At 47.5% G+C, this 20568-nt stretch overlaps 2 protein-coding genes and 1 long non-coding RNA gene across 6 annotated transcripts in view; 1 reads left to right on the top strand and 2 right to left on the bottom strand.

Moving 5' to 3' along the window:
• Positions 1 to 1019: 1019 nt before the first annotated feature.
• Positions 1020 to 4550, bottom strand: PLA2G1B (phospholipase A2 group IB). Its single transcript, XM_036081988.2, has 4 exons — positions 4417 to 4550; positions 3967 to 4126; positions 3354 to 3481; positions 1020 to 1224 (listed from the first exon to the last, which is right to left on the bottom strand). Exons 1-4 carry the CDS (start codon positions 4430 to 4432, stop codon positions 1106 to 1108), a joined length of 423 nt encoding a protein of 140 aa, XP_035937881.1. The 5' UTR covers positions 4433 to 4550; the 3' UTR covers positions 1020 to 1105.
• LOC118529203 (uncharacterized) overlaps positions 3421 to 20568 on the top strand; it is a 26256-nt gene continuing 9108 nt past the window's right edge. Inside the window, exon 1 of the long non-coding RNA XR_004914011.2 lies at positions 3421 to 4284. This is a non-coding gene — a long non-coding RNA (uncharacterized LOC118529203). The remainder of the gene's footprint in view (positions 4285 to 20568) is intronic.
• Positions 17263 to 20568, bottom strand: part of MSI1 (musashi RNA binding protein 1) — a 23077-nt gene continuing 19771 nt past the window's right edge. For all 4 annotated transcript variants that reach the window (XM_036081983.2, XM_036081984.2, XM_036081985.2 and 1 more), the window contains 2 exons: positions 20434 to 20497; positions 17263 to 19073 (listed from right to left, as the gene is read on the bottom strand). In XM_036081983.2, coding sequence (XP_035937876.1) covers positions 20456 to 20497 — 42 coding nt within the window. In that variant the 3' untranslated portion in view covers positions 17263 to 19073; positions 20434 to 20455. The remainder of the gene's footprint in view (positions 19074 to 20433; positions 20498 to 20568) is intronic.

The raw sequence follows: 20568 nt of genomic DNA, 5'->3' as shown, positions 1-20568 counted from the left end.
GCGCCTGGGTGGCTCAGTGTGTTAAGCATCTGCCTTCTGCTAGGGTCATGATCCCGGAGTCCTGGGATCCAGCCCCATATGGGACTCCCTGCTTGGTGGGGAGCCTGCTTCTCCCGCTCCCTCTGCTGCTCCCCCTGCTTGTGCTTTCTCTTGCTGTAGGGTGAATGAATAAAATATTTTTTTAAAGATTTTTTTTTAATTTGGGGGGCGCCTGGGTGGCTCAGTCAGTTAAGCGGCTGCCTTGGGCTCAGGTCATGATCCCAGGGTTTTGGGATCGAGCCCTGCATCAGGCTCCGTGCTCAGCGGGAAGCCTGTTTCTCCCTCTCCCACTCCCCCCGACTTGTGTTTCCTCTCTCGCTGTCTCTCTCTCTGTCAAAACACAAGCAGGGGGACTGGGAGAGGGAGAAGCAGGCTTCCCTCAGAGCAGGGAGCCCGACTGGGGCTCGCCCAGGACCCTGGGATCATGACCTGAGCCGAAGGCAGACGCTTAACCCACTGAGCCACCCAAGCGCCCCTGAATGAATAAAATCTTTTAAAAAATATTGTTAAAGGGGGCGCCTGGGTGGCTCAGTCGTTAAGCGTCTGCCTTCGGCTCAGGTCATGATCCCAGGGTCCTGGGATGAGCCCCGCATTGGGCTCCCTGCTCCGCGGGAGGCCTGCTTCTCCCTCTCCCATTCGCCCTGCTTGTATTCCCTCTCTCGCTGTGTCTCTCTCTGTCAAATAAATAACTAAAATCTTTAAAAAAAAAATTGTTAAAGGGATTAGTTTTCTCTCTCCCCCAGCCCTGGGGATAATGAAAAAGAGGTAGGTTTTTACCTCAGAAGATATATTATGCATTTCAATCTGGCACAGAGTAAATAATCAGTTGTTAATCATTCAGGTCTTATGGTGTTCACTCCCTAGAAATAGCCCTCTAATTCAACTTCCAAGGCTAGAAGGAATGATGCTCACAAAGAACTAAGAAGAGACTTAGAGACACAGACAGAGAATAAAACAGTCTCCAAACCTGAGGCCTTTCAACAAAGTGCTTTATTGGAGGAGACAGGGTAAGGTGAAGGCTATGAGGTACATAGGGATGATGCTTTCCCCGGGGGATACTCATTCACTAACAGTACTTCTTGGTGTCCAGGTTCTTGTGCTCTTTGTTATATGGGGCCTTTGAAAAGCATATGGCAGCATTGCGGTCGCAGTTGCAGATGAAGGCCTGGCACTCTTTGTTTTTGTCTGGAAAAGAGCAAGAGGAGAGGACTGAGCCAAGGTAGATCCTGCTTTGTCCAATCTGGGGGCGGGAAGAATTAGCTGGAATAATCTTGTAGCCATTCTATTGATACAAATTTAGGGTTGACAGATTTAACAAATAAAAATACCAGACTATCAGATAAACAATAAATGCAATGTTTGGAATGTAGAATAAAAAAAAATGTTCATTGTCTATCTGAAAGTCAAATTTAATTGGGCAACGTGTGTATAATCTGGCAATCCTACGTGTGATGGGTGCCTTTTGGGAAGTCCTATTTGACTTAAAATGAGCTTTTGGGGCAACTGCGTGGCTCAGTCAATTAAGCATCTGCCTTTGACTCAGGTCGTGATCCCAGGGTTCTGGGATGGAGCCCCACATCGGGCTCCCTGCTCAGCGGGGAGCTTCTTCTCCCTCTGCCCCTCCCCCTGCTTGTGCTCTCTCTTTCAAATAAATAAAATCTTTAAAAAAAATGAGCTCTTAAAACTCATATAGCTATAGATCTCTGATAACGTAGGCAAGCAACTTTAAAGCAATATGGAAAACACTAAAACATATACTCAAGGCAGCAAAATATTGTACATCTCACCTTAGTGAAGTTTAGCAAGGCAATTTCTCTACTTTATAGCACATATTTAAAAAATTACAAAATGTTTTTACAGTAGAATATTATACAGATATTTAAAATAATTAAGTATACCCATATGTGGAAATGTTTCCAAGATATTTTACTAAAGGAAAATGAAGGGCAATATATCCAACTGGTTATTTTGGGAGGTAGGATTATAGGCATCTTCTCCTTTCTATGATACACTTCTGAAGAGTTTGAAATTACATTACTTTGGCCTTGTTTACCTTTTTAACCAAAAGAAACAACAACAATAACTTTTAAAATGAGTTTTGATTTTGTTACCCATAATTTAATTATGTACCTCTACTTACATTCACTAATCTTTTATTTTATTAAAAGATTTTATTTATTTGTCAGATTGAGAGAGAGAGAGGGAGTGAGTCAAAGAGCACAAGCAGGGGGAGCAGCAGGCAGAGGGAGAGGGAGAAGCAGGCTCCCCGCTGAGCAAAGAGCCTGATGTGGGGCTCGATCCCAGGACCCCGGGATCATGACCCTAGCTGAAGGCAGATGTGAAACGACTGAGCCACCCAGGCGCCCCCTGGTAATTTTTTTCTTGGCCGGGGCGCCTGGGTGGCTCAGTCGTTAAGCGTCTGCCTTCGGCTCGGGTCATGATCCCAGGGTCCTGGGATCGAGCCCCGCATGGGGCTCCCTGCTCCGCGGGAAGCCTGCTTCTCCCTCTCCCACTCCCCCTGCTTGTGTTCCCTCTCTTGCTGTCTCTCTCTGTCAAATAAATAAAATCTTTATTTAAAAAAAAATTTTTTTTTCTTGGCCTCCTGGATTTGAATTGTGGTTATTCCAAGATTGTATGTACAGTTTTGAAAAATGGGACCCGTCTGTGGGTGCGTAGTAGAGAGTAGTGCAAATCCAGATGCTGGCCTAGCATGACAATACCCTTCACCTCTCTGAATCGTCTGCTCTTCAGAACTACCTTCCTGGACGGACATACTTCACCAGGAGCTCTGCATAACTTAGTGGTTAAGACCAGAACCTTTGATATCAGAAATAACTGAGTTCAAATGCTGGCCCTACCACTTAGAAGCTGTGTCATTTGGGGCAAGTAGCTATTTTGAGTCTCAGCTTCCTCACCTGGAAAATGGGGTTGTTAAAACCTATCTTAGCCTAGTACCTGGGAGGTAATAAGAAACTCATAAATGGTAGTTCTAAACTCTTTTTTATGAAATAACGAAGCTGTATAGCATGGCAGTTAAGAGCAGAGACTTTGGAGTCATATAGACCTGTGTTCAAAACCAAACACCACCATGTATGAGCTGTGTGCCCCATGGCAATTGGCTCAGCCTTCTGAGCCTTCGTTTTGTCATCAGTTAAATGGATATAATAATAATACCGATCGCCTAGGGTTTTTGCCAGGATTCAAGGAGACACAGCCTGGCGCCAACGAAGTGATTGATAAATGGTGGATATCATTACTATTATTTCCTCCCCTGTCTATTGAGGGCTGACAAGCCAACAAGAGACTAAACATACCGCTGCAGGTGATCTCAGAGCCAGAGCATGAGTATGAGTAGGTTTTGGTGTAGGGGTTGTCCAGGAGGAATTTACAGCTGTCCAGTTCCTTGGCTTCTGAGTAGCAGTGGTCGTGCGTCTGGCAACACCTGGAGAGGGGCAGGGAAGCAGGTCAGCCTCGGGAACAGGTAGGGATGATTTAGCTGACATGCTCCGGAAGATATTGGTCCTGTGGCTTGAAAAAACTTTAGTCCTTCATGTTTATTTATGGCGATTTAAAAATGGTCGCAGGCATATAGTACAATCATATATTCTGAAGATGCAGTGAGAGTCTTAACCACTGCTGGAAGAGGACAATTGAATCTTCTCTGCAGTGTCTTGTGTTGCGATGTTCTGCCACTAGAGGGCAGCAGCACCCGCTACTACTTAAATCTCCAACCTTTCGCTTTTTCCTCCTGATAGAGCATTGGATTCAGGGTCCTCTTGGAGCATGTTTGTTTATGACAAGAGGTGAAAATATGTTATCTTTAGCAAATATGCAAATCCCCTTTCTGTGCCTCCTCGTGAGATCCTTGGCTTGTGCCCTCCCCCACCCCACGGTCACTCCGCCCTCTCTGCCGATCCGATCACTCACTTGTCCAGTTCATCCACGGGGGTGCCGGATCCACCCAGGCCACAGTAGCAGCCGTAGTCGTTGTACTGCTGCAAGGGGTTACTCTTGGGGATCGTGCACTTGATCATGTTGCGGAACTGCCACACTGCTCGCGGGCTGATGCCCTCATCGGCAGCGGCCACTGCAAGAAGACACAGCCAGAGTTTAAATACGTCCTGATTAGCTCCGCCAGCGCCCAGGAGCCCCGCTCACTGCTTGCCTGCTCTCTGGCCCCACGCTGCCCCCCGCACCCCACCGGCTGCCTCCTCGGAAGAGAGCTGGATGCAGGAACCCGGTAATGTGAGTAGGGATTTTTTTCTTTTTGTAAAACGTTTTAAAAAATAATTTGTTATTGAGATAAAGTTCACATAACATAAAATTCACCATTTAACCACTTAAAATGTACATTTCAGTGGTTTTTAGTATACTCACAGAGTTGTGGAACCATCACCACTCATTCCAGAACATTTTCATCACCCCCAAAAGAATACCCTGTACCCATTAGCGATTGTTCCCCGTGCTCCTCTGGCAATCACCAAAATGCTTTCTGTCTGTATGGATTTGCCTCTTCCGAACACTTCATGTAAATGGAATCATACAACATGTGGCCTCTTGTGATTGGCTTCTTTCACTTAGCATAATGTCTTTGAGGTTCATCCACATTGTACCATATAACAGTACTTCATTCCTTTTTATAACTGAATAGTATTCCACTGTATGGACAGACCCACATTTTGTTTATCCATTCATCACATGATGGACATCTGGGTTTATAATTTTTGGCTCTTATGAATAGTGCTGCTATTAACAGTTGCGTCCTAGTTTTTGTGTGAACATATGTTTTCAGTGGGGTCCCCATTATTTATCCAACAAATATTTATTGAGCACCTACAATGGCCCAGTCACTGCCCTAGGAACTGGAGATACATCAGCGAGCAAATAGAAAATCTATAACATCATTGAACTTATGTCCTAGTTGGGGGAGAAACCAATAAGCAATAAATGACATAAATAAGGGAACTGGATATTGTGTTAGAGGGTGGAAAAATTGGAACATGGTAAGTGGGATCTAAAATGGGTTAGGTGGGGGGCACCTGGGTAGCTCAGTCATTAAGCGTCTGCCTTGGGCTCAGGTCATGATCCCAGAGTCCTGGGATCGGGATCGAGCCCCGCATCGGTCTCCCTGCTCAGTGGGGAGCCTGCTTCTCCCTCTCCCTCTGCCCCTGCTTGTATTCCCTCTCTCGCTGTCTCTCTCTCTAATAAATAAATAAAATCTTAAAATAAAATAAAATGGGTTAGGTGGGGAATGGTGGGGTTGAGATGGGGCAGGAGTATAAGGAGTAGTCAGGAGACCTGGGTGGCCTACCATCCTCAACAGGACAAGCTATTTTCTGCCTCAGGGCCCATGCACCTGTTGTTTCCTCTGCCCAGCATGCGTGTCATCTCACTTTTCAAAAAGCTGGAGGATCTTGGTTTAAATGCCACCTCCTCAGGGCACCAGGGTCATGGGATTGAGCCCTGCACCGGGCTCCACACTCGGTATGGAGTCTGTTTGGGATTCTCTCTCCCTCTCCCTTTGCCTCTCCCCCTGCTTTCTCACTCTTTCTGTCAAACAAATAAATCTTAAAAAAAAAAAATGCCACCTCCTCTTTCTTGACCACCCAAGCCAAGTGGCTCTTCTGCTATCACTTTTCTTTTCTTTTTTTTTTTTTTAAAGATTTTTTAAATTTATTTATTTAACAGAGAGAGAGATAGCAAGAGAGGGAACACAAGCCGGGGGAGTGGGAGAGGGAGAAGCAGGCTTCCCGCGGAGCAGGGAGCCCGATGCGGGCCTCGATCCCAGGACCCCAGGATCATGACCTGAGCCGAAGGCAGACGCTTAACGACTGAGCCACCCAGGCGCCCTCTGCTATCACTTTTCTTTATGTCCTTTGCTTCTCGTACCTCTAGCAGTCTGTCTCCATCTATTTATTTAATGCTTCCCGCTCACTGGACCATAAACTCAAGGCCTCAGGGCTTTTATTCCCCAGAGCCTGATGCATAGTAGGCGCTCCGTAAGTATATGATGAGTTATATGAATGAAATAATCAACACACCAATTAAGGAAAGTACCCGGCACATAGTAGGTGCTCAATAAATATCTAATGAATATGTTTTTAAGAAGTCTGCTTGTAGCACAAGGTTTGGCACAGCAGACTCAGGAAGCAGGACCCCTTTACTTCATTTTCAGAGCCATAGCCTGTGAAATTTGGTGCCCTAAAGAGAAGAGGGCACTATATGATTTTGGGGTCCCCTTCAATCGGCTGCCAGTATCATTTCTTTGCCCCACACCTTGCCCTTTCTTCCTTTGATCTGTTGTGCGCACTGGAACCGCTCCATACGTTTAAACCCCAGGGCAGGAGCACCTGGGTGGCTCAGCCGGTTAAGCGTCCGACTCTTGGTTTTGGCTCACGTCATGATCTCAGGGCTGTGAGATTGAGCCCCGTGCTCAGGGTGGAGTCTGCTTAGGTTTCTTTCTCCCTCTGCCCCTCCCCCCTCAAATAAATAAATAAATCTTAAAAAACAATTAAACCCCAGGGCAAAGTAAGGGTGGCGGCTGGTCACTCTCCCCTATGAGCAGCCTCCATACTGGCAGCAGACAGGAGTGGCCTGGCCACCTTGGCCCATCTCCAGACCTCCCTCCTGCCTCCCTGTTTTCTCTGTCTCTGATCCAGCCAGCTCTGCTCTTTGCACAGGCCAGACCTGCACACGGCTCTTCTCATGTGTGCGCCTGTGTATGTGTGCATGTTTGTATGTGTTTGTGTGTGCGTGTGTGTGTGCGTGTGTGTGTGTGTGTGTGCGTGTCTGTTCCCTAGGCAAGGAGCATGGCTTTTTCATCTATGAGTCCTCAGTCTCAACCCAGAGCCTGACACCTCGGAGCCTCTGATACATCAATGTGGAATGAATGAAAGAATGATGAATGAATGAGGTGGGATCTGAATCCCAAAGTATCTGATTCCATTCATTAATTCAATAAATGGCACCGACAGCTCTATCCTTGCTCTCATGGAGCCCAGGCTTCTGTGGGGGTGGAGAATAAAGAGGAAAGGAATTGGGGCACCTGGCTAGCTCAGTTGGTAGAGCATGAAGTTCTTGATCTCAGGGTCTTGAGTTCAAGCCCCAGGTTGGGGTAGAGTTTACTTAAAAATAAATAAATAATTAGTTTAATTTAAGTAAAGCTTTAAAAAGAGGAACTGAATCAACAAGAAACAAGATACAAATTGCAGGCAAAGGTAGGTGCTGGGAAGACTCCATACCAAGGCCATGCGGTGGACAGAAAGGAGAAAGGTCTCTCTTCGCTCAGGTGGGCTGGTAGGCCCCCTGAGAGGGATCGTCTTGAGTTCGGACCTAAGGCTGAAAAGGTGCCAGCTGTGGGGGGACTTGAAGGAACCCCAGCATGGGTTCTGTTAAGCCCGATAGAGAGCTCCAGGTCCAGCCAGCCCTGTTAGCTGTAGCCCCCAATCCTGAGGAGTGAGATCTTAGCACCGAAGGGATGGGACCGGGGAGACTTGCTTACCTATGAGTAGAGCAGCCAATACAAGGAATTTCATTTCGTTATCAAGTTGGTGAGCAAGAGGAAGGACTAAAGTCACTTATGGCCTCCTGCTTTATACCCACACTGTGTCCCCAAGATAAGGCTGTAGTGTTTGCTTTGCTCCAAACCTGCTCTGAGTTGGCCTTGACTCTGTGGCCGGAATAACCTTTACCAACAAGCAAGCCCTGGGAGCAAGGGATCTTGGAAGTGGTGTATGTATTTGCATTAGCACCTTTTAATGGAAGAGATTATTTCTGGAGGTTGCATGGCTTGGAACCTTGACCCTCACCCCACCCCCTTTGCACTCAGCCTAATTCTATCATTGCCTCCACGCCTTCTCATGGGCCTGGGTCTCAGCTGTGGGTCTCAGTGAGTAGTCCCTACCAATCATGCATTTGGCAGATGAGTAAACAGGTTCAGAGAGGTGAGGTTGACTTGCCTGAGGTCACGCAGCCAGCAAATGGCAGAGCAGGGGCCCAAACTTAGGCATGTCTAATTCTTCTTCTTTTTTTGTTTTTATTAAGCATGTCTAATTCTAAGGCACATGTTTTATTTTTCCCCACCACATTAATACCGCCCCCTCCCCCCTTTCCCCAATGTGGATTTGTAAGGGGCTTTGGAGTTCCAAAAGCTTGGATCTGACTTGTAGAATAAAAAAAATAAAAAAATAAATAAGGGGGCACTTGGGTGGCTCAGTTGTTAAGTGTCTGCCTTCCGCTCAGGTCATGATCCCAGGCTCAGCCTGAGGAAAAGCTGGAAGTGGCCACACCCTGACGTGAACCCATACCTGCCTCTTCCCACTGAACCCTTTCCCTCCACCCTGGCATGGTTATGCCATGTCCGAGTCAGTACAGAATCCAGTGGCCTAATCCTAACCCGGTGGCTTCTGCTCAAGCATTCCAGGATTCCAGCTCTCTCTACTTTTCCCTTGGGCGTGCACCAGGGCCAAAAAAGAAGAAATCCATCTGGAAGAGCTCCCATGTTTTGTCCCAAACCAGGAGCCCCAGGAAAATTCCTTCAGCTAATGAGATAACACTGAAACAGCATTTAGTAAGCAGATGGGGAAACTGAGGCCCAGAAAGAGCAAGTGATTTATTTGCTTGGGCCTGACTCTGCCTGCATTCGGCCTGGGATCATTTCAAGTCATCCGACTCTTCATATGTCTGAGGTTTCTACATTGGTCCAATATGGTAGCCATCAGCCCCCTGTGGCTATCTAAATCCATTACCATTAAATAATATATTTTTTAAAGATTTTATTTATTTATTTGACAGAGAGAGACACAGCAAGAGAGGGAACACAAGCAGGGGAGGGTGAGGGAGGGAGAAGCAGGCTTCCTACAGAGCAGGGAGCCCGATGCGGGGCTTGATCCCAGGACCCTGGGACCATGACCTGAGCTGAAGGCAGACACTTAACGACTGAGCCACCCAGGTGCCCCACAATTAAATAATATTAAAAATTAGTTTCTCAGTCCCACTAGCCACTTTTCAAGTGTTCAGTAGCTACATGTGGCTGGTGGCCACTGTGCCTCACAGAAATAGAACGTTTCCATCGTCCCAGAGGGTTCTATTGGACAGTGCTGCTTGGGATGACAGAGACTCAGTGCCCACCGAGAGGTGGGTGGAGGCTGGGAGAGCCTTGGGGGAGAAAGTAAGGTTAGCTCAGGACCCCACATCAACCTGATGAAAGGGTCTTCCCCTTTAGCCTCCACAATGGGTGACGGCTACCCAAGGAAAGGGAAGACTTGGCCAACAAAATGCTAAGTCCCTCTTGTGTGGGTTCTCCGGGGTCAGAATGAAACAGAGGAACAGGCACTGCTCCTGTTGGGTCTGAGGAAAGAGGAGAAGCTGGTGCTACGAAATCCTCTAAGGCTAATAGTATTAAGTCCCATTTCCTGAGCACTAACTCTATTCCAGGTCCCATGCTAAGAACCTGGCATAAACGTCCGAGGTGGGTCCAGTTACAAAACTCCATTTTGCAGAGAAGACGATCAGAGAGGTTAAGGGACTGCCCCGGTGTCCCATAGCAGGACCAAGATGTGAGTTGGATCTGGTGCTTATGATAGCACAATATCACCTCATGACAGGGAATTGTAGTGGTGGGTGAGAGTGCTTGAGGCCCCTTGAGGCCGGAAAGAGGGTTAGTCCTGTCTACTTCCCTCCTTTTCTCCTCCTCCCTCCACCAGCTGGAGGCTTGCCACAAAGGCAGGCTGAACACATTCCCATGTGCATTTTGTGCTGGGGCTTAGGCAAAGCCCCTGGTTGGGGAGGGGTCAGGCTACTACCAGACCCCTCTTCCCCTGGACAGAGATGTGTGAGATGAGGAATGCGCCCCGCCAGGCCCCTACACTCTTTGTGCCATGACCTTAGGCTGCCCCAGAATCATGCACAGGTGTGTACCACACAGCTTCTCCCAGCCTGGGAAGAACACACCCTCCAATGGAAAGAACAGCTAAGGATAGCTTCTTGGCTCCTTCAGGTGACGGCATACCCACACTCCAGCAAGGTCACACCTGCCCCACCCCTGAAAGACAAGGCTCTTGCTGTCAGGAAATGCTTAAAAGCAGTTAATGGCCACCACGTGCTGAGCACTTCTGTTTGCTTGGCACTGTGTTGAGAGCTTCACGTGCGTGGCTTTCCAGCCTAGCAACAATCCTCTGACATAGTTATGCTTGTTGTCACCATCTTCCCCTTTTTTACAGATGGTGACACAGGTTCAGAGAGCTTAAGTCACGGGCTCAAAGTCACACAGCTAGAAAGTGGTAGGGCTGGGATTGGAACCTGTGCGTACCTGCCTCGTAGTCCCGAGGCCTCTTCAACAACAACAACAACAACAAAACAGCAACAACAGCAAACACTCCTTGAGCGCTGGGCCGGGAAAGATCCTAAGAACTTTACGCAGGAGACCCTATGATTAAGGACTATTACAGATGAGCACATTGAGGCCGTATACCAAGGTATCCAAACCTTTTTTCCATAGCCAAACCATCCAGCGAAGGAGTTCTTTATGTAGTCCAGATAGTAACTTCTTATCAGATAGATCATTTGCAAATATCTTCTCCCATTTCGTAGGTCACTTTTCACTTTGTTGTGTCCCCCCCTTTTTTTTTCTAATTTTTAATTTATTCCTTTGAGAGAGAGAGAGAGCACAAGCTGGGGGCGGGGGTGGATGGTCAGAGGGAGAAGCAGACTCCCCAAAGAGCAGGGAGCCCAATGTGGGGCTCAATCCCAGGACCCCGGGATCATGACCTGAGCTGGAGGCAGATGCTTTAACCGAATGAGCCCCTGTTGTGTCCTTTTAAGCACGAACATTTTTCAGTTTGATGTAGTCCTATTTGCTTTTGTTGCCTTTTGCCTTTTTTTCTGCTTTTGTTGCCTTTGCTTTTGGTGTCATATCTAAGAAATCATTACCAACTCCAATAGCATGAAGCTTTTCCTCCATGCTTTCTTCTAGGAGTTTTGTAGTTTTAGGTCTCACATTTAGGTTTTTAATCCATTTTGAACTTTTTTTTTTTTTTTAAGTAAACTCTAACCCCAATGTGGGGCTTGAACTCGTGACCCCAAGATCAAGAGTCACATGCTCTAGGGGCATGTGCCTGGCTCACTCAGTAGAGCACGCGACTCTTGATCTCGGCTGGGTGGGAGGAGGTCCTGAGTTCAGACCGCATGCTGGCTGTAGAGATTATGGGAGATTACTTAAATTAAAAAAAAAAAGAGTCACATGCTCTGCCAACTGAGCTAGTCAGGTGCCCCTGAGCTCATTTTTGTAGATGGCATAGGATAAGGGTCCAACTTCATTCTTCTGCATGTGGATATCTAATTTTTCCAACACAATTTGTTGAAGACATTGTCCTTTCCACATTGAATGACCTTGGCACCCTTGTCGGAGATCATTTGCCCATGTAAGTGAGGGTTTATTTCTGGGCTCTCTACTCTGTTCCACTGGTCTGTGTCTGTCTGTATGCCTATTTTGATTACTGTAGTTTGTAGTATGTTTTTGTTTGTTTTACTTTGTAATATGTTTTGAAATCAAGAAGTATGAATCCTCCAACTTTTTCTTTCTTTTTTTTTTTTTTTGAAGATTTTATTTATTTATTTGTCAGGTAGAGAGCACAAGCAGGGGGAGTGGGAGAGGGAGAAGCAGGCTCCCCATTGAGCAGGGAGCCCGATGCGGGGCTCGATCCCAGGACCCCAGGATCATGACCTGAGCCTAAGGCAGACACTTAACCAACTGAGCCGCCCAGTTGTCCCTGTAAAGATTTTATTTTTAAGTAATCTCTACATACAATGTGGGGCTTGAACTCAAAACCCTGAGCTCAAGAGTCACATGCTTCACCTACTAAGCCTGCCAGGTGCCCCACTGTTTTACTTTTTTTTTTTTTAAAGATTTTATTTATTTATTTGAGAGAGGGGGGCAAGCTGGGGGAGAGGCAAAGGGAGAGAGAGAAGCAGGCTCCCCGCTGAGCAGGGAGCTCAATGCAAGGGCTCGATCCCAGGACCCCCGGATCATGACCTGAGCCAAAGGCAGACGCTTAACCAATTGACCCACCCAGGCGCCCCAGTGTTTTATTATTTTTGATGCTACTGTAATTGGAAATATTTTCTTAATTTCCTTTTCCAATTATTCATTGTTAGTGTGTAGAAACATACTTGATTTTTGAGTGTTGATTTTATAGATTGCAACTTTACTAAATTCGTTTATTAATTCTATCAGGTTTTTTGTGGACTCTTTCCTTTCTTAAAAGATTTATTTATTTATTTATTTTTAGATTTTATTTATTTATTTTTGCGAGAGAGAGAGAGAGAGAGGAGAGTGTACAAGCAGGGGGAGGGGCAGAGGGAGAAGCAGACTCCCCACTGAGCTGGGAGCCCGATAAGGGACTCCATCCCAGGACCCTGGGATCATGAACTGAGCCAAAGGCAGACGCTTAACTGACTGAGCCACCCAGGCGCCCCTCTTTAGGGTTTTCTACATATACGATCATGTCATCTGTGAACAGAGATAAGTTTACTTCTTCCTTTCCAATTTGGATGGCTTTTATTTCTTTTTCTTGCCTCATTATTCTGGCTAGGACTTCCAATACTATGTTGAATAGAAGCAGTCAGAGTGGACATCCTTGACTTGCTCCTAATTTAAGAGGAAAAGCTTTGAGTATGAATTCTTTTTGAGATTTTATTATTTTTTCTGAAGTGGGCTCCATGCTGGGCTTGAACTCACGACCCCCAGATCAAGACCCAAGCTGAGATCAAGAGTCAGATGCCTAGCCGACTGAGCCACCCAGGTGCCCCTTAAGATTTTATTTTATTTTACTTTTAAGATTTTATTTATTTATTTGACAGAGAGAGACACAGTGAGAGAGGGAACACAAACAGGGGGAGTGGGAGAGGGAGAAGCAGGCCCCCTGCCGATCAGGGAGCCCGATGCATGGCTCGATCCCCGGACTCTGGGATCACGACCCAAGCCAAAGGCAGACACCCAACAACTGAGTCACCCAGGCACCCCTTAAGATTTTATTTTTAAGCACTCTCTACATCCAACGTGGGACTTGAACTCACAACTCTGAGATCAAGAGTCGCCTGCTCCATACACTGAGCCAGCCAGGCATCCCTCAGTATAAATTTTTTAAAACATAACTATAATGCCATGATCATACTTAATAAAAATAACAATTTTTTAGTGTTATCTAATACTCAGACCATTTTTGGAGACCTTTGAGTGTCTCAAAATGGTTTTTTTTGCACTTAGTTTTTCCAAATTATATCCAAATAAGTTACACCTATTTTTATACATGAATCAAATATTGTATGAAAGAAGAAAAATAAAGAAAAACAAAACAACTATGAGATCAGAAGCACCCAGTTTGGAAGTCCTACCTTGCCACTCGGCAGCTATGTGACTCTAGGTAAGATACTTCACATCTCTGAGCTACTGTTTCCCCCTGTGTCAGATGTAAGAGGGGGATTAGTGTGATCAGCACAGAGAGCACTGAGCCCCTTGTGTGGCCTGTTGGGAGGTTTCCAGAAGGCCTTAGGTAACACTGGGCTGGGTTTAACTTAGCAGAGGTCTCGCTAAGGTGCTGATTCCCATCCCTCCTCTTACCAAACTGTGTCTCCAGCTGCATCTGAGCTCAGCTGAGAGTATTTCTCAAACTGAGCACAACCACCAAGGAAGCTGGTCTTCCTCAAAGCCCACATCTTCAGGAATCCAGGAGCTCCTCCAAACACCCCCTCCCCTCACCCCTTTCTCCATCCAGCCCCATTACGAGCTATACCCTTCTTTCAACCTAAAACATCCTGGTCCTTGTCCAGCATCTCTTGCCTCCATGCTCACAGCAGCCTCCTCAATATCTCCCTGCTCCCCTCCACAAGGTCCTCTCTCAGATCTGTTCCCCATTGTATTTCCAAAGCAAACCTCATTCATCACTCTCCCACCCCATTGCCTAACACGCTTCATACCTTCCCAGTGGCTCTATATAAGAAACAAAACCAGGGATGCCTGGGTGGCTCAGATGGTTAAGCATCTGCCTTCAGCTCAAGTCATAATCCCAGGGTCCCGGGATCGAGTCCCACATTGGGCTCCCTCCTCAGCAGGGAGCCTGCTTCTCCCTCTGCCTCTTCCCTCTGCTCTTGCTCTCTCTCTCTCACACAAATAAATAAATTAATTCTTAAAACAAAACCAGCCTAGAGACTCATCTGCGCCTACTAACCTCTCAGTATGGAGTGGGGTGGGATACCTTCTACTCCAGCCCCGATGGCCTTCTTTGAGCTCGTGATTAAAGGCTTCATGTTTCTCCCCATTTCAAGCTTTTGCACCTGCTGGTCTCTCCTCCTGGTATGCTCCTCCCAGTGCACTTCCTAATTACTCTTCCTTCTTCCTTCCCTTCCCCCTTTCTTTCCCTTCCCCCTTCCCTTTTCTTCTCAGTAATCTCTATGTCCAACATGGGGCTTGAACTCACAACCTGAAGATCAAGAGTCCAAGATAAAGAGTTGTATGCTCTACCAAATGAGCCATCCAGGTGCCCCTTACTCTTCTTTTGGATCCCAGTTGACCTTGACCCCCCTCCCCAAACACACACCCATACTAAATCAATGCTTTAAGGTGACCAGTTGTCCTGGTTTTCCAGGGAATGAAGGGTTCTTGGGACTCGGAACTTCCTGTTTGCAAAGCAGGATGAGTTGGTCACCCTATTAGTGCCTAACACATGGTCTTGCACACAGTGGATGCTAAGGGAATCTTTGTTGAGTGAATGCGTGAACTGCAGCTGTTGGTCCCACTCAGGAAGGGGCAGCCGCTGCTGAGCTCTGATCACACATTTCCAGGCATCTGGGGCAGTCCGATATTAATAGTAATTACTATTCACCAAGCACTTACTCTGTGCCTTGCCTGGTGTTGAGTCCTCTCTGTTCGCCCTCACATTTAATTCTCAGTCCCCCAAGTTACGGGTAGCACTCTCATTTTATTGAGGTGAAATTCCCGTAACATAAAATTAACCATTTTAAAGCGAACCATTCAGTGGCATTTAGTACGTTCCCAGTGTTGTGCCGCCATTGCCTCTGGTTCCAAAACACATTGATGACCTCAGAGGCCAGCCTTTAATCATTAAGCAGTTACTCCCCATCTCCCCCTCCCCTCCTGCCCCTCCCAATCCGTTGTCTGTCTCTGTAGATTCACCTCTTCTGGATATTTCATATAAATGGAATCTTACAATATGTGGCCTTTTACATAAGTCTGGCTTCTTTATCCTTCTCCTTTGACACATGAGGAAATTGAGGCTCAGGGAGGTTGGGGAGCTGGTTCAATGTCCTTCAGCTAAGGAGGGGAAGAGCTGGGTGTTGGAACCCCCACATCTGACCATTTGGCTACACCCATACCCCGACTTTGGCCAGTTTCCCCCACCTTACTCTGTTAAGATTCTCTGAGTTCAAGGCAAACCGGAGCAAAGGGTCCAATGTTAGGGTTTTGTTTGTTTGTTTTAAATATTGGACCATAGCAATAATAACTAATATATATTTATATTTTTATTTTATTTTATTTTTTTAAGATTTTATTTATTTGACAGAGAGAGAGACAGCAAGAGAGGGAACACAAGCAGGGGGAGTGGGAGAGGGAGAAGCAGGCTTCCCGCAGAGCAGGGAGCCCGATGTGGGGCTCGATCCCAGGACCCTGGGATCATGACCTGAGCCGAAGGCAGACGCCTAACGACTGAGCCACCCAGCCGCCCCTATATTTTTTATTATTTTTAAAGATTTTATTTATTTGTCAGAGAGAGAGAGAGAAAGCACAAGCAGGGGGAGCGGCAGGCAGAGGGAAAAACAGGCTTCCCGCTGAGCAAGGAGCCTGATGTGGACTCGATCCCAGGACCCCGGGATCATGACCTGAGCCGAAGGTAGACACTTAATGGACTGAGCCACCCAGGTGTCCTGGGAGAGAGAGAATCTTAAGCAGGCTCCACGCTCAGCACAGAGCCTGTCGCAGGGCTCAATTTTACGACCCTGAGATCATGACCTGAGCCAAAATCAAGAGTACGCTTAACTGACTGAGCCATCCAGGCACCCGTTTTTTTTTTAAACAATCTTTACACCCAACGTGGGGCTCGAACCCACAACCCTGAGATCAAGAGTCACAGGCTCTTCCGATTGAGCCAGCCAGGCACCCCAGTTTTTTTTTTTAATTGTGGTAGAATATACATAACGAAATGTACTATTTTTACCATTTTGAGTGTACAGTTCAGTGGCGTTAATTATATTCACAATGTTATGCAACCATTACCCTATTCATTTCCAAATTTTTCTCATTATTCCAAAGAAAAACTCTGTCACCGCTCAGAAATAATTACCGATTCCATCCTCCCCAACTCCTGGTACCCTCTGTTCTACATTCTGTCCCAATGAATTGCCCATTCTAGGTACCTCATGTAAGTGGAATCACACAGTATTTGTCCTTTTGTGTCTGGCTTCTTTCATTTAATATAATGTCTTTTTTAAAGTATATTTTATTTTTAAGTAACCTGTACACCCAATGTGGGGCTCAAACCTACGACCCTGAGATTGAGTCCCATGCTCCGCCTACTTAGCCAGCCAGGTGCCCCTCATTTAGTATAATGTCTTTAAGGCTCATCCATGTTGCAGCACGTATGAGCACCTCACTCCTTTTTATGACTGAATAATATTCCGCTGTATGGCTAAAGCACATTTTTGTTTATCCATTCAACTGTTGATGGATACTTGGATTGTGTCCACCTTTTGGCTATGGTGGGTAATGCTGTTATGAACATTGGTGTGTAAGTGTCTGAGTCCCTGCTTTCGATTCCTTGGAGTATATACCTAAAAGTGGAATTGTTGGATCATATGGTAATTCAATGTTTAGCTTTTTGAGGAACCACCGGACTGTTTCTCATTGTAGATGCACCATTTTACCTTCCCACCAGCAATGCATGGGGTTTCCAATTTCTCCACATCCTCACCAACACTTGTTATCTCCCTGCCCCCCCCTTTTTTTTAAATAATGGCCATCCTCATGGGTGTGAAGTGGTATCTCATCATCAACGCTAAGCTTTGAGGCTGGTCAAGAGGTTGTAAATGAAACTTGGTCAAATGGAAAGTGCAGACTTTCAGGAGACGAACAGAAGGTAGGAGAAAACAGGGTGTCATTGGGGTACCTAGACCTGAATGTACACAGAGATGGAAAAAACTCACAAAGCCAGCACCGTTTTCAAATAATTTATTAGGAATTTAAAACTGAAAATAAAACCTGGAAAAAGAAGTTACAGATGTGGAGAGAAGAGACACCGGAGGGTGGTAACTTGCTGGCTTCAAAACACCGTGTAACATCTTTTTAAAAAATTCCCCAAACAAATCAGAAAACGGAATTCCAGGGCCCTGAGCCCATGGGTGGGCCCAGTGGGGGTGGGACGGGGGTCACAAGAAGGGGGGGAGAAGGAAGCTGAGTCTCTTATGACTCAGCTCAAACGTGTAGAAAATTAAAAATAAAAACCAATAAAATGCAGCTTCTCTTTTATTAGGAAACATTAAAAAAAAAAAAAAAAAACAAGAAAACAAAACAAAACCACGAACAGCCGCGCATCTCAGTAACAAAGATTATTGCTTTGTGTTCTCAGGGCTAATAGGTTAAGCACCTCACACAGACAATTAACTCTCCAAAGGGGGTTTGCAGGGATGGGAACTATGATGGGGGAGAGAGCTTAGGTCCCCAGCCTCAGACCTGGGGGAGAGGGACACAGAGAGGGGGACAACAACAGGTAGGTGGGCCTCAGCCCTGCCATGCCAGCCAGGTCACTCACTGTTCATGAAGAGTCAGACCCTGAGCCTCTTTTTCCTTTGAAGGGGGCTTGGGGGCTCGCGGCTGCCAAGGGGCTCTGGCCATGGGACCATCCTGGTGGGAAACTTCAGTGAGAGAATGTGGGGGTTCCCTGAGAAGCCCTTTGCTTTCCCCTGGGGTCCACCCCTTCCCAAAGTACCCCCTTGATGCCCGCTCATGGGGGGCTCAGAGCAGAAACCGTGAAGGCCTGACCTAGGTAGGGGGCAGGGGGAGACCTTTGGAGAGTTAATTCCTTCCCAGCAGTGGCCCCGGGCGAGCCCTTCTCTTTCCTCACCCCTTGGCCCCATGCTGGGTTTTTGGGGTGAGCAGGCCCAAGGCCTTGAGCCCTAGGGCCTGAGCGAGCGGGCTTGCCTTGGCCACAGCTGAGGCCTGCAAGCTTACAGTAACGGTGTCTGAGGAGGAGACAGAAACACAGGGGGACACCTTTGCCAGGTGGGGCGAGGCGATGCCCTCACCCCTGAGGGGTCTTACAGAGGGGTAGGGGCTTCACCTCACAGTATTTACATATGATACAGGACGGGATGGTTCCAGGGGCTTGGCCTGGCTGCAACCCTGTCCTCCTTTCCAGGGCTGGAGGGAGGTGGCCAGGGGCCCACACCCACATAGACATTTTGTTCTCAGCTGGTGGGGGGGCACCTGGCCCCTTGCCCCCTGCGGCCTGGGGCTTCACATTCACAAACCTAGAAATAGTTTAAAAAACGGTTTCTTAAAAAAAAAAAAAAAAAGAAAAAAGAAAGAGAAAAGGAGGGGAAATCAGAATAAAAAACAAGCATAGGGCTTGCGGCCTGCAGCAGACCCCCTCCGCCCTCACTCTAGCTATGCACAAATACAAAAGCCTTCTGGGGGGGGAGGGTCCTATGGGGGTGCGGCAGGGAGGGAGGGGTGCAGACCTGAGAGGGGAGAACCAGGGGGGTGGGGGCCAACCGGCTAATCCAAAATAAATAAAAGCGGGAGGAGAGGGGCAGGTGGGGGAGGGGAGCCAAGGGCGGAAAAGAGGGAGGTTAGTAGGGGAGCCAGACGCTGTCCGGGGGCAGCAGGGCAGGGGCCGGGCCCGGGGAGTTGGGGGCAGGCAGTAGCGGTCCGAGTCGCTGCGGGGGAGGGGGCGGCGGCTGCGGCTGAGGTGTCCCCGCCCCCTCGCTGGCTCGCTGTGGTCCTCAGTCAGCTGCAGGCTGGGGCGCTGGAACACAGCAGGAGGTTACAGGGAGGCCCTGCGGCCACCTGCCGCCGCCCCCGCCTCTCTTTGGGGCTCCCGGAGGCTCCCGGAACCCAGGTAGCCTCTCCTAGCAGAGCTCTGTTCGCACACTTCGCAGGCTCTGTTCCCTGTTTGGAATGCTCTTTCCCTAGATTTTTGCATGACTGGATTTATTTAAAATGTGGCACCTTCTCAGAGGCACCTTCTCTGAACCTCTAATCTGAAGTAGCCCCTTCACACATAATTTGGAAGTTCCTCATTTGTCCACTTGATTTTTGTCTGTAGAATGAGAGAGGGGCCTTGTCTGTCTCCTACATCCCTCCTTCCTGAAACGGTGCTCAACCGACTAATAGTCGTTGGAATAAATGCAGGAAGGAAGGAAGGAACAAACGAAATGTCCCGGGTCCACACAGTACCCCGCGTGACCATGTGTACAGAGTTCCCTCTCTCTCTCACTCTCCGGACCTGAGTATATGTTGACAGTATCCCGTTTTAATGGCTGTGTAATATGCCGCTGTACGCATACGCTCTGATTTACTTAACCACTTTCCTTTTGATGGGCATTTCAGTGTTTCGCAGTTTTTAATTTTTTAAAAAAAATTTTATTTAAGTAATCTCCACACCCAACATGGGGCTCAAACTCAAGACCCTGAGATCAAGAGTCACACCCTCTTCCGACTGAGCCAGCCGGGCGCCCTGGTTTTTGGCAGTTTTTTAAATAAATGCCTAGAAGTGGCCTCGTTGGGTCAAGGGCATGACTGTTTAAAACCTGGGCACACAGTGCCAGTCTGCCCTTTGGAAACCCCAAGACAAAGACAATTTACATGTTGCTTCCCCTACACCCTCATCAATGTGGGGCATTAGCAATCTTAAAAAAAAAAAAAAATCTTTGTCTGACAGGTGGCATGGACTGCCTTGTTGTGATTTTCTTTTCTTTTCTTTTTTTTTTTTTTTTAAGATTTTACCCATTTGACAGAGAGAGACACAGTGAGAGAGGGAACACAAGCAGGGGGAGTGGGAGAGGGAGAAGCAGGCTTCCCACGGAGCAGGGAGCCGGATGCGGGGCTCAATCCCAGGACCCCGGGATCATGACCCGAGCCGAAGGCAGACGCTTAACAACTGAGCCACCCAGGCGCCCCCTTGTTGTGCTTTCCATTTAGTTTTGATGTAGCAGGCTGAGCAGGTTTCAGGTTCACTGACCACTGCGGTTATGAAAGTTCTGTCTCCCCCCTGGACTGTGGGCTCCATGAAGGCAGGGAGAAGGTCTGTGGCCCAGACGGGGCTTCCCGGTGCCAGCCCTCCCAGAGCCACCCCACCCCCCCAAGGCCCCGGCCCACCTCCTCACCTCCTGCCACCTGATTCCTGCTTCAGTGGTACCCATTGGTGAAAGCTGTGGCAATCAAAGGGCCCTGGGGAGAAAAGAATTTGACTCCTAGATTCCTAGGGACGCAGAGAAGGCCCAGGGGCTCCTTTCTTCGGA

This window comes from Halichoerus grypus, chromosome 13 (assembly GCF_964656455.1).
Source record: "Halichoerus grypus chromosome 13, mHalGry1.hap1.1, whole genome shotgun sequence".
Taxonomy (NCBI): Eukaryota; Metazoa; Chordata; class Mammalia; order Carnivora; family Phocidae; genus Halichoerus; species Halichoerus grypus.
Note: the sequence above shows the minus strand (reverse complement) of the source record. Positions and strands in the feature narration are given on the sequence as shown.

Excerpts from the sequence above, each read along its gene's own strand:
- PLA2G1B (XM_036081988.2), bottom strand. Across the intron at positions 3,482-3,966 it reads CCCGTGGATGAACTGGACAA|GTGTTGCCAGACGCACGACC; the intron begins GTGAGTGATCGG and ends GCCCCTCTCCAG. Across the intron at positions 1,225-3,353 it reads CTCTGAGATCACCTGCAGCG|ACAAAAACAAAGAGTGCCAG; the intron begins GTATGTTTAGTC and ends GCTCTTTTCCAG.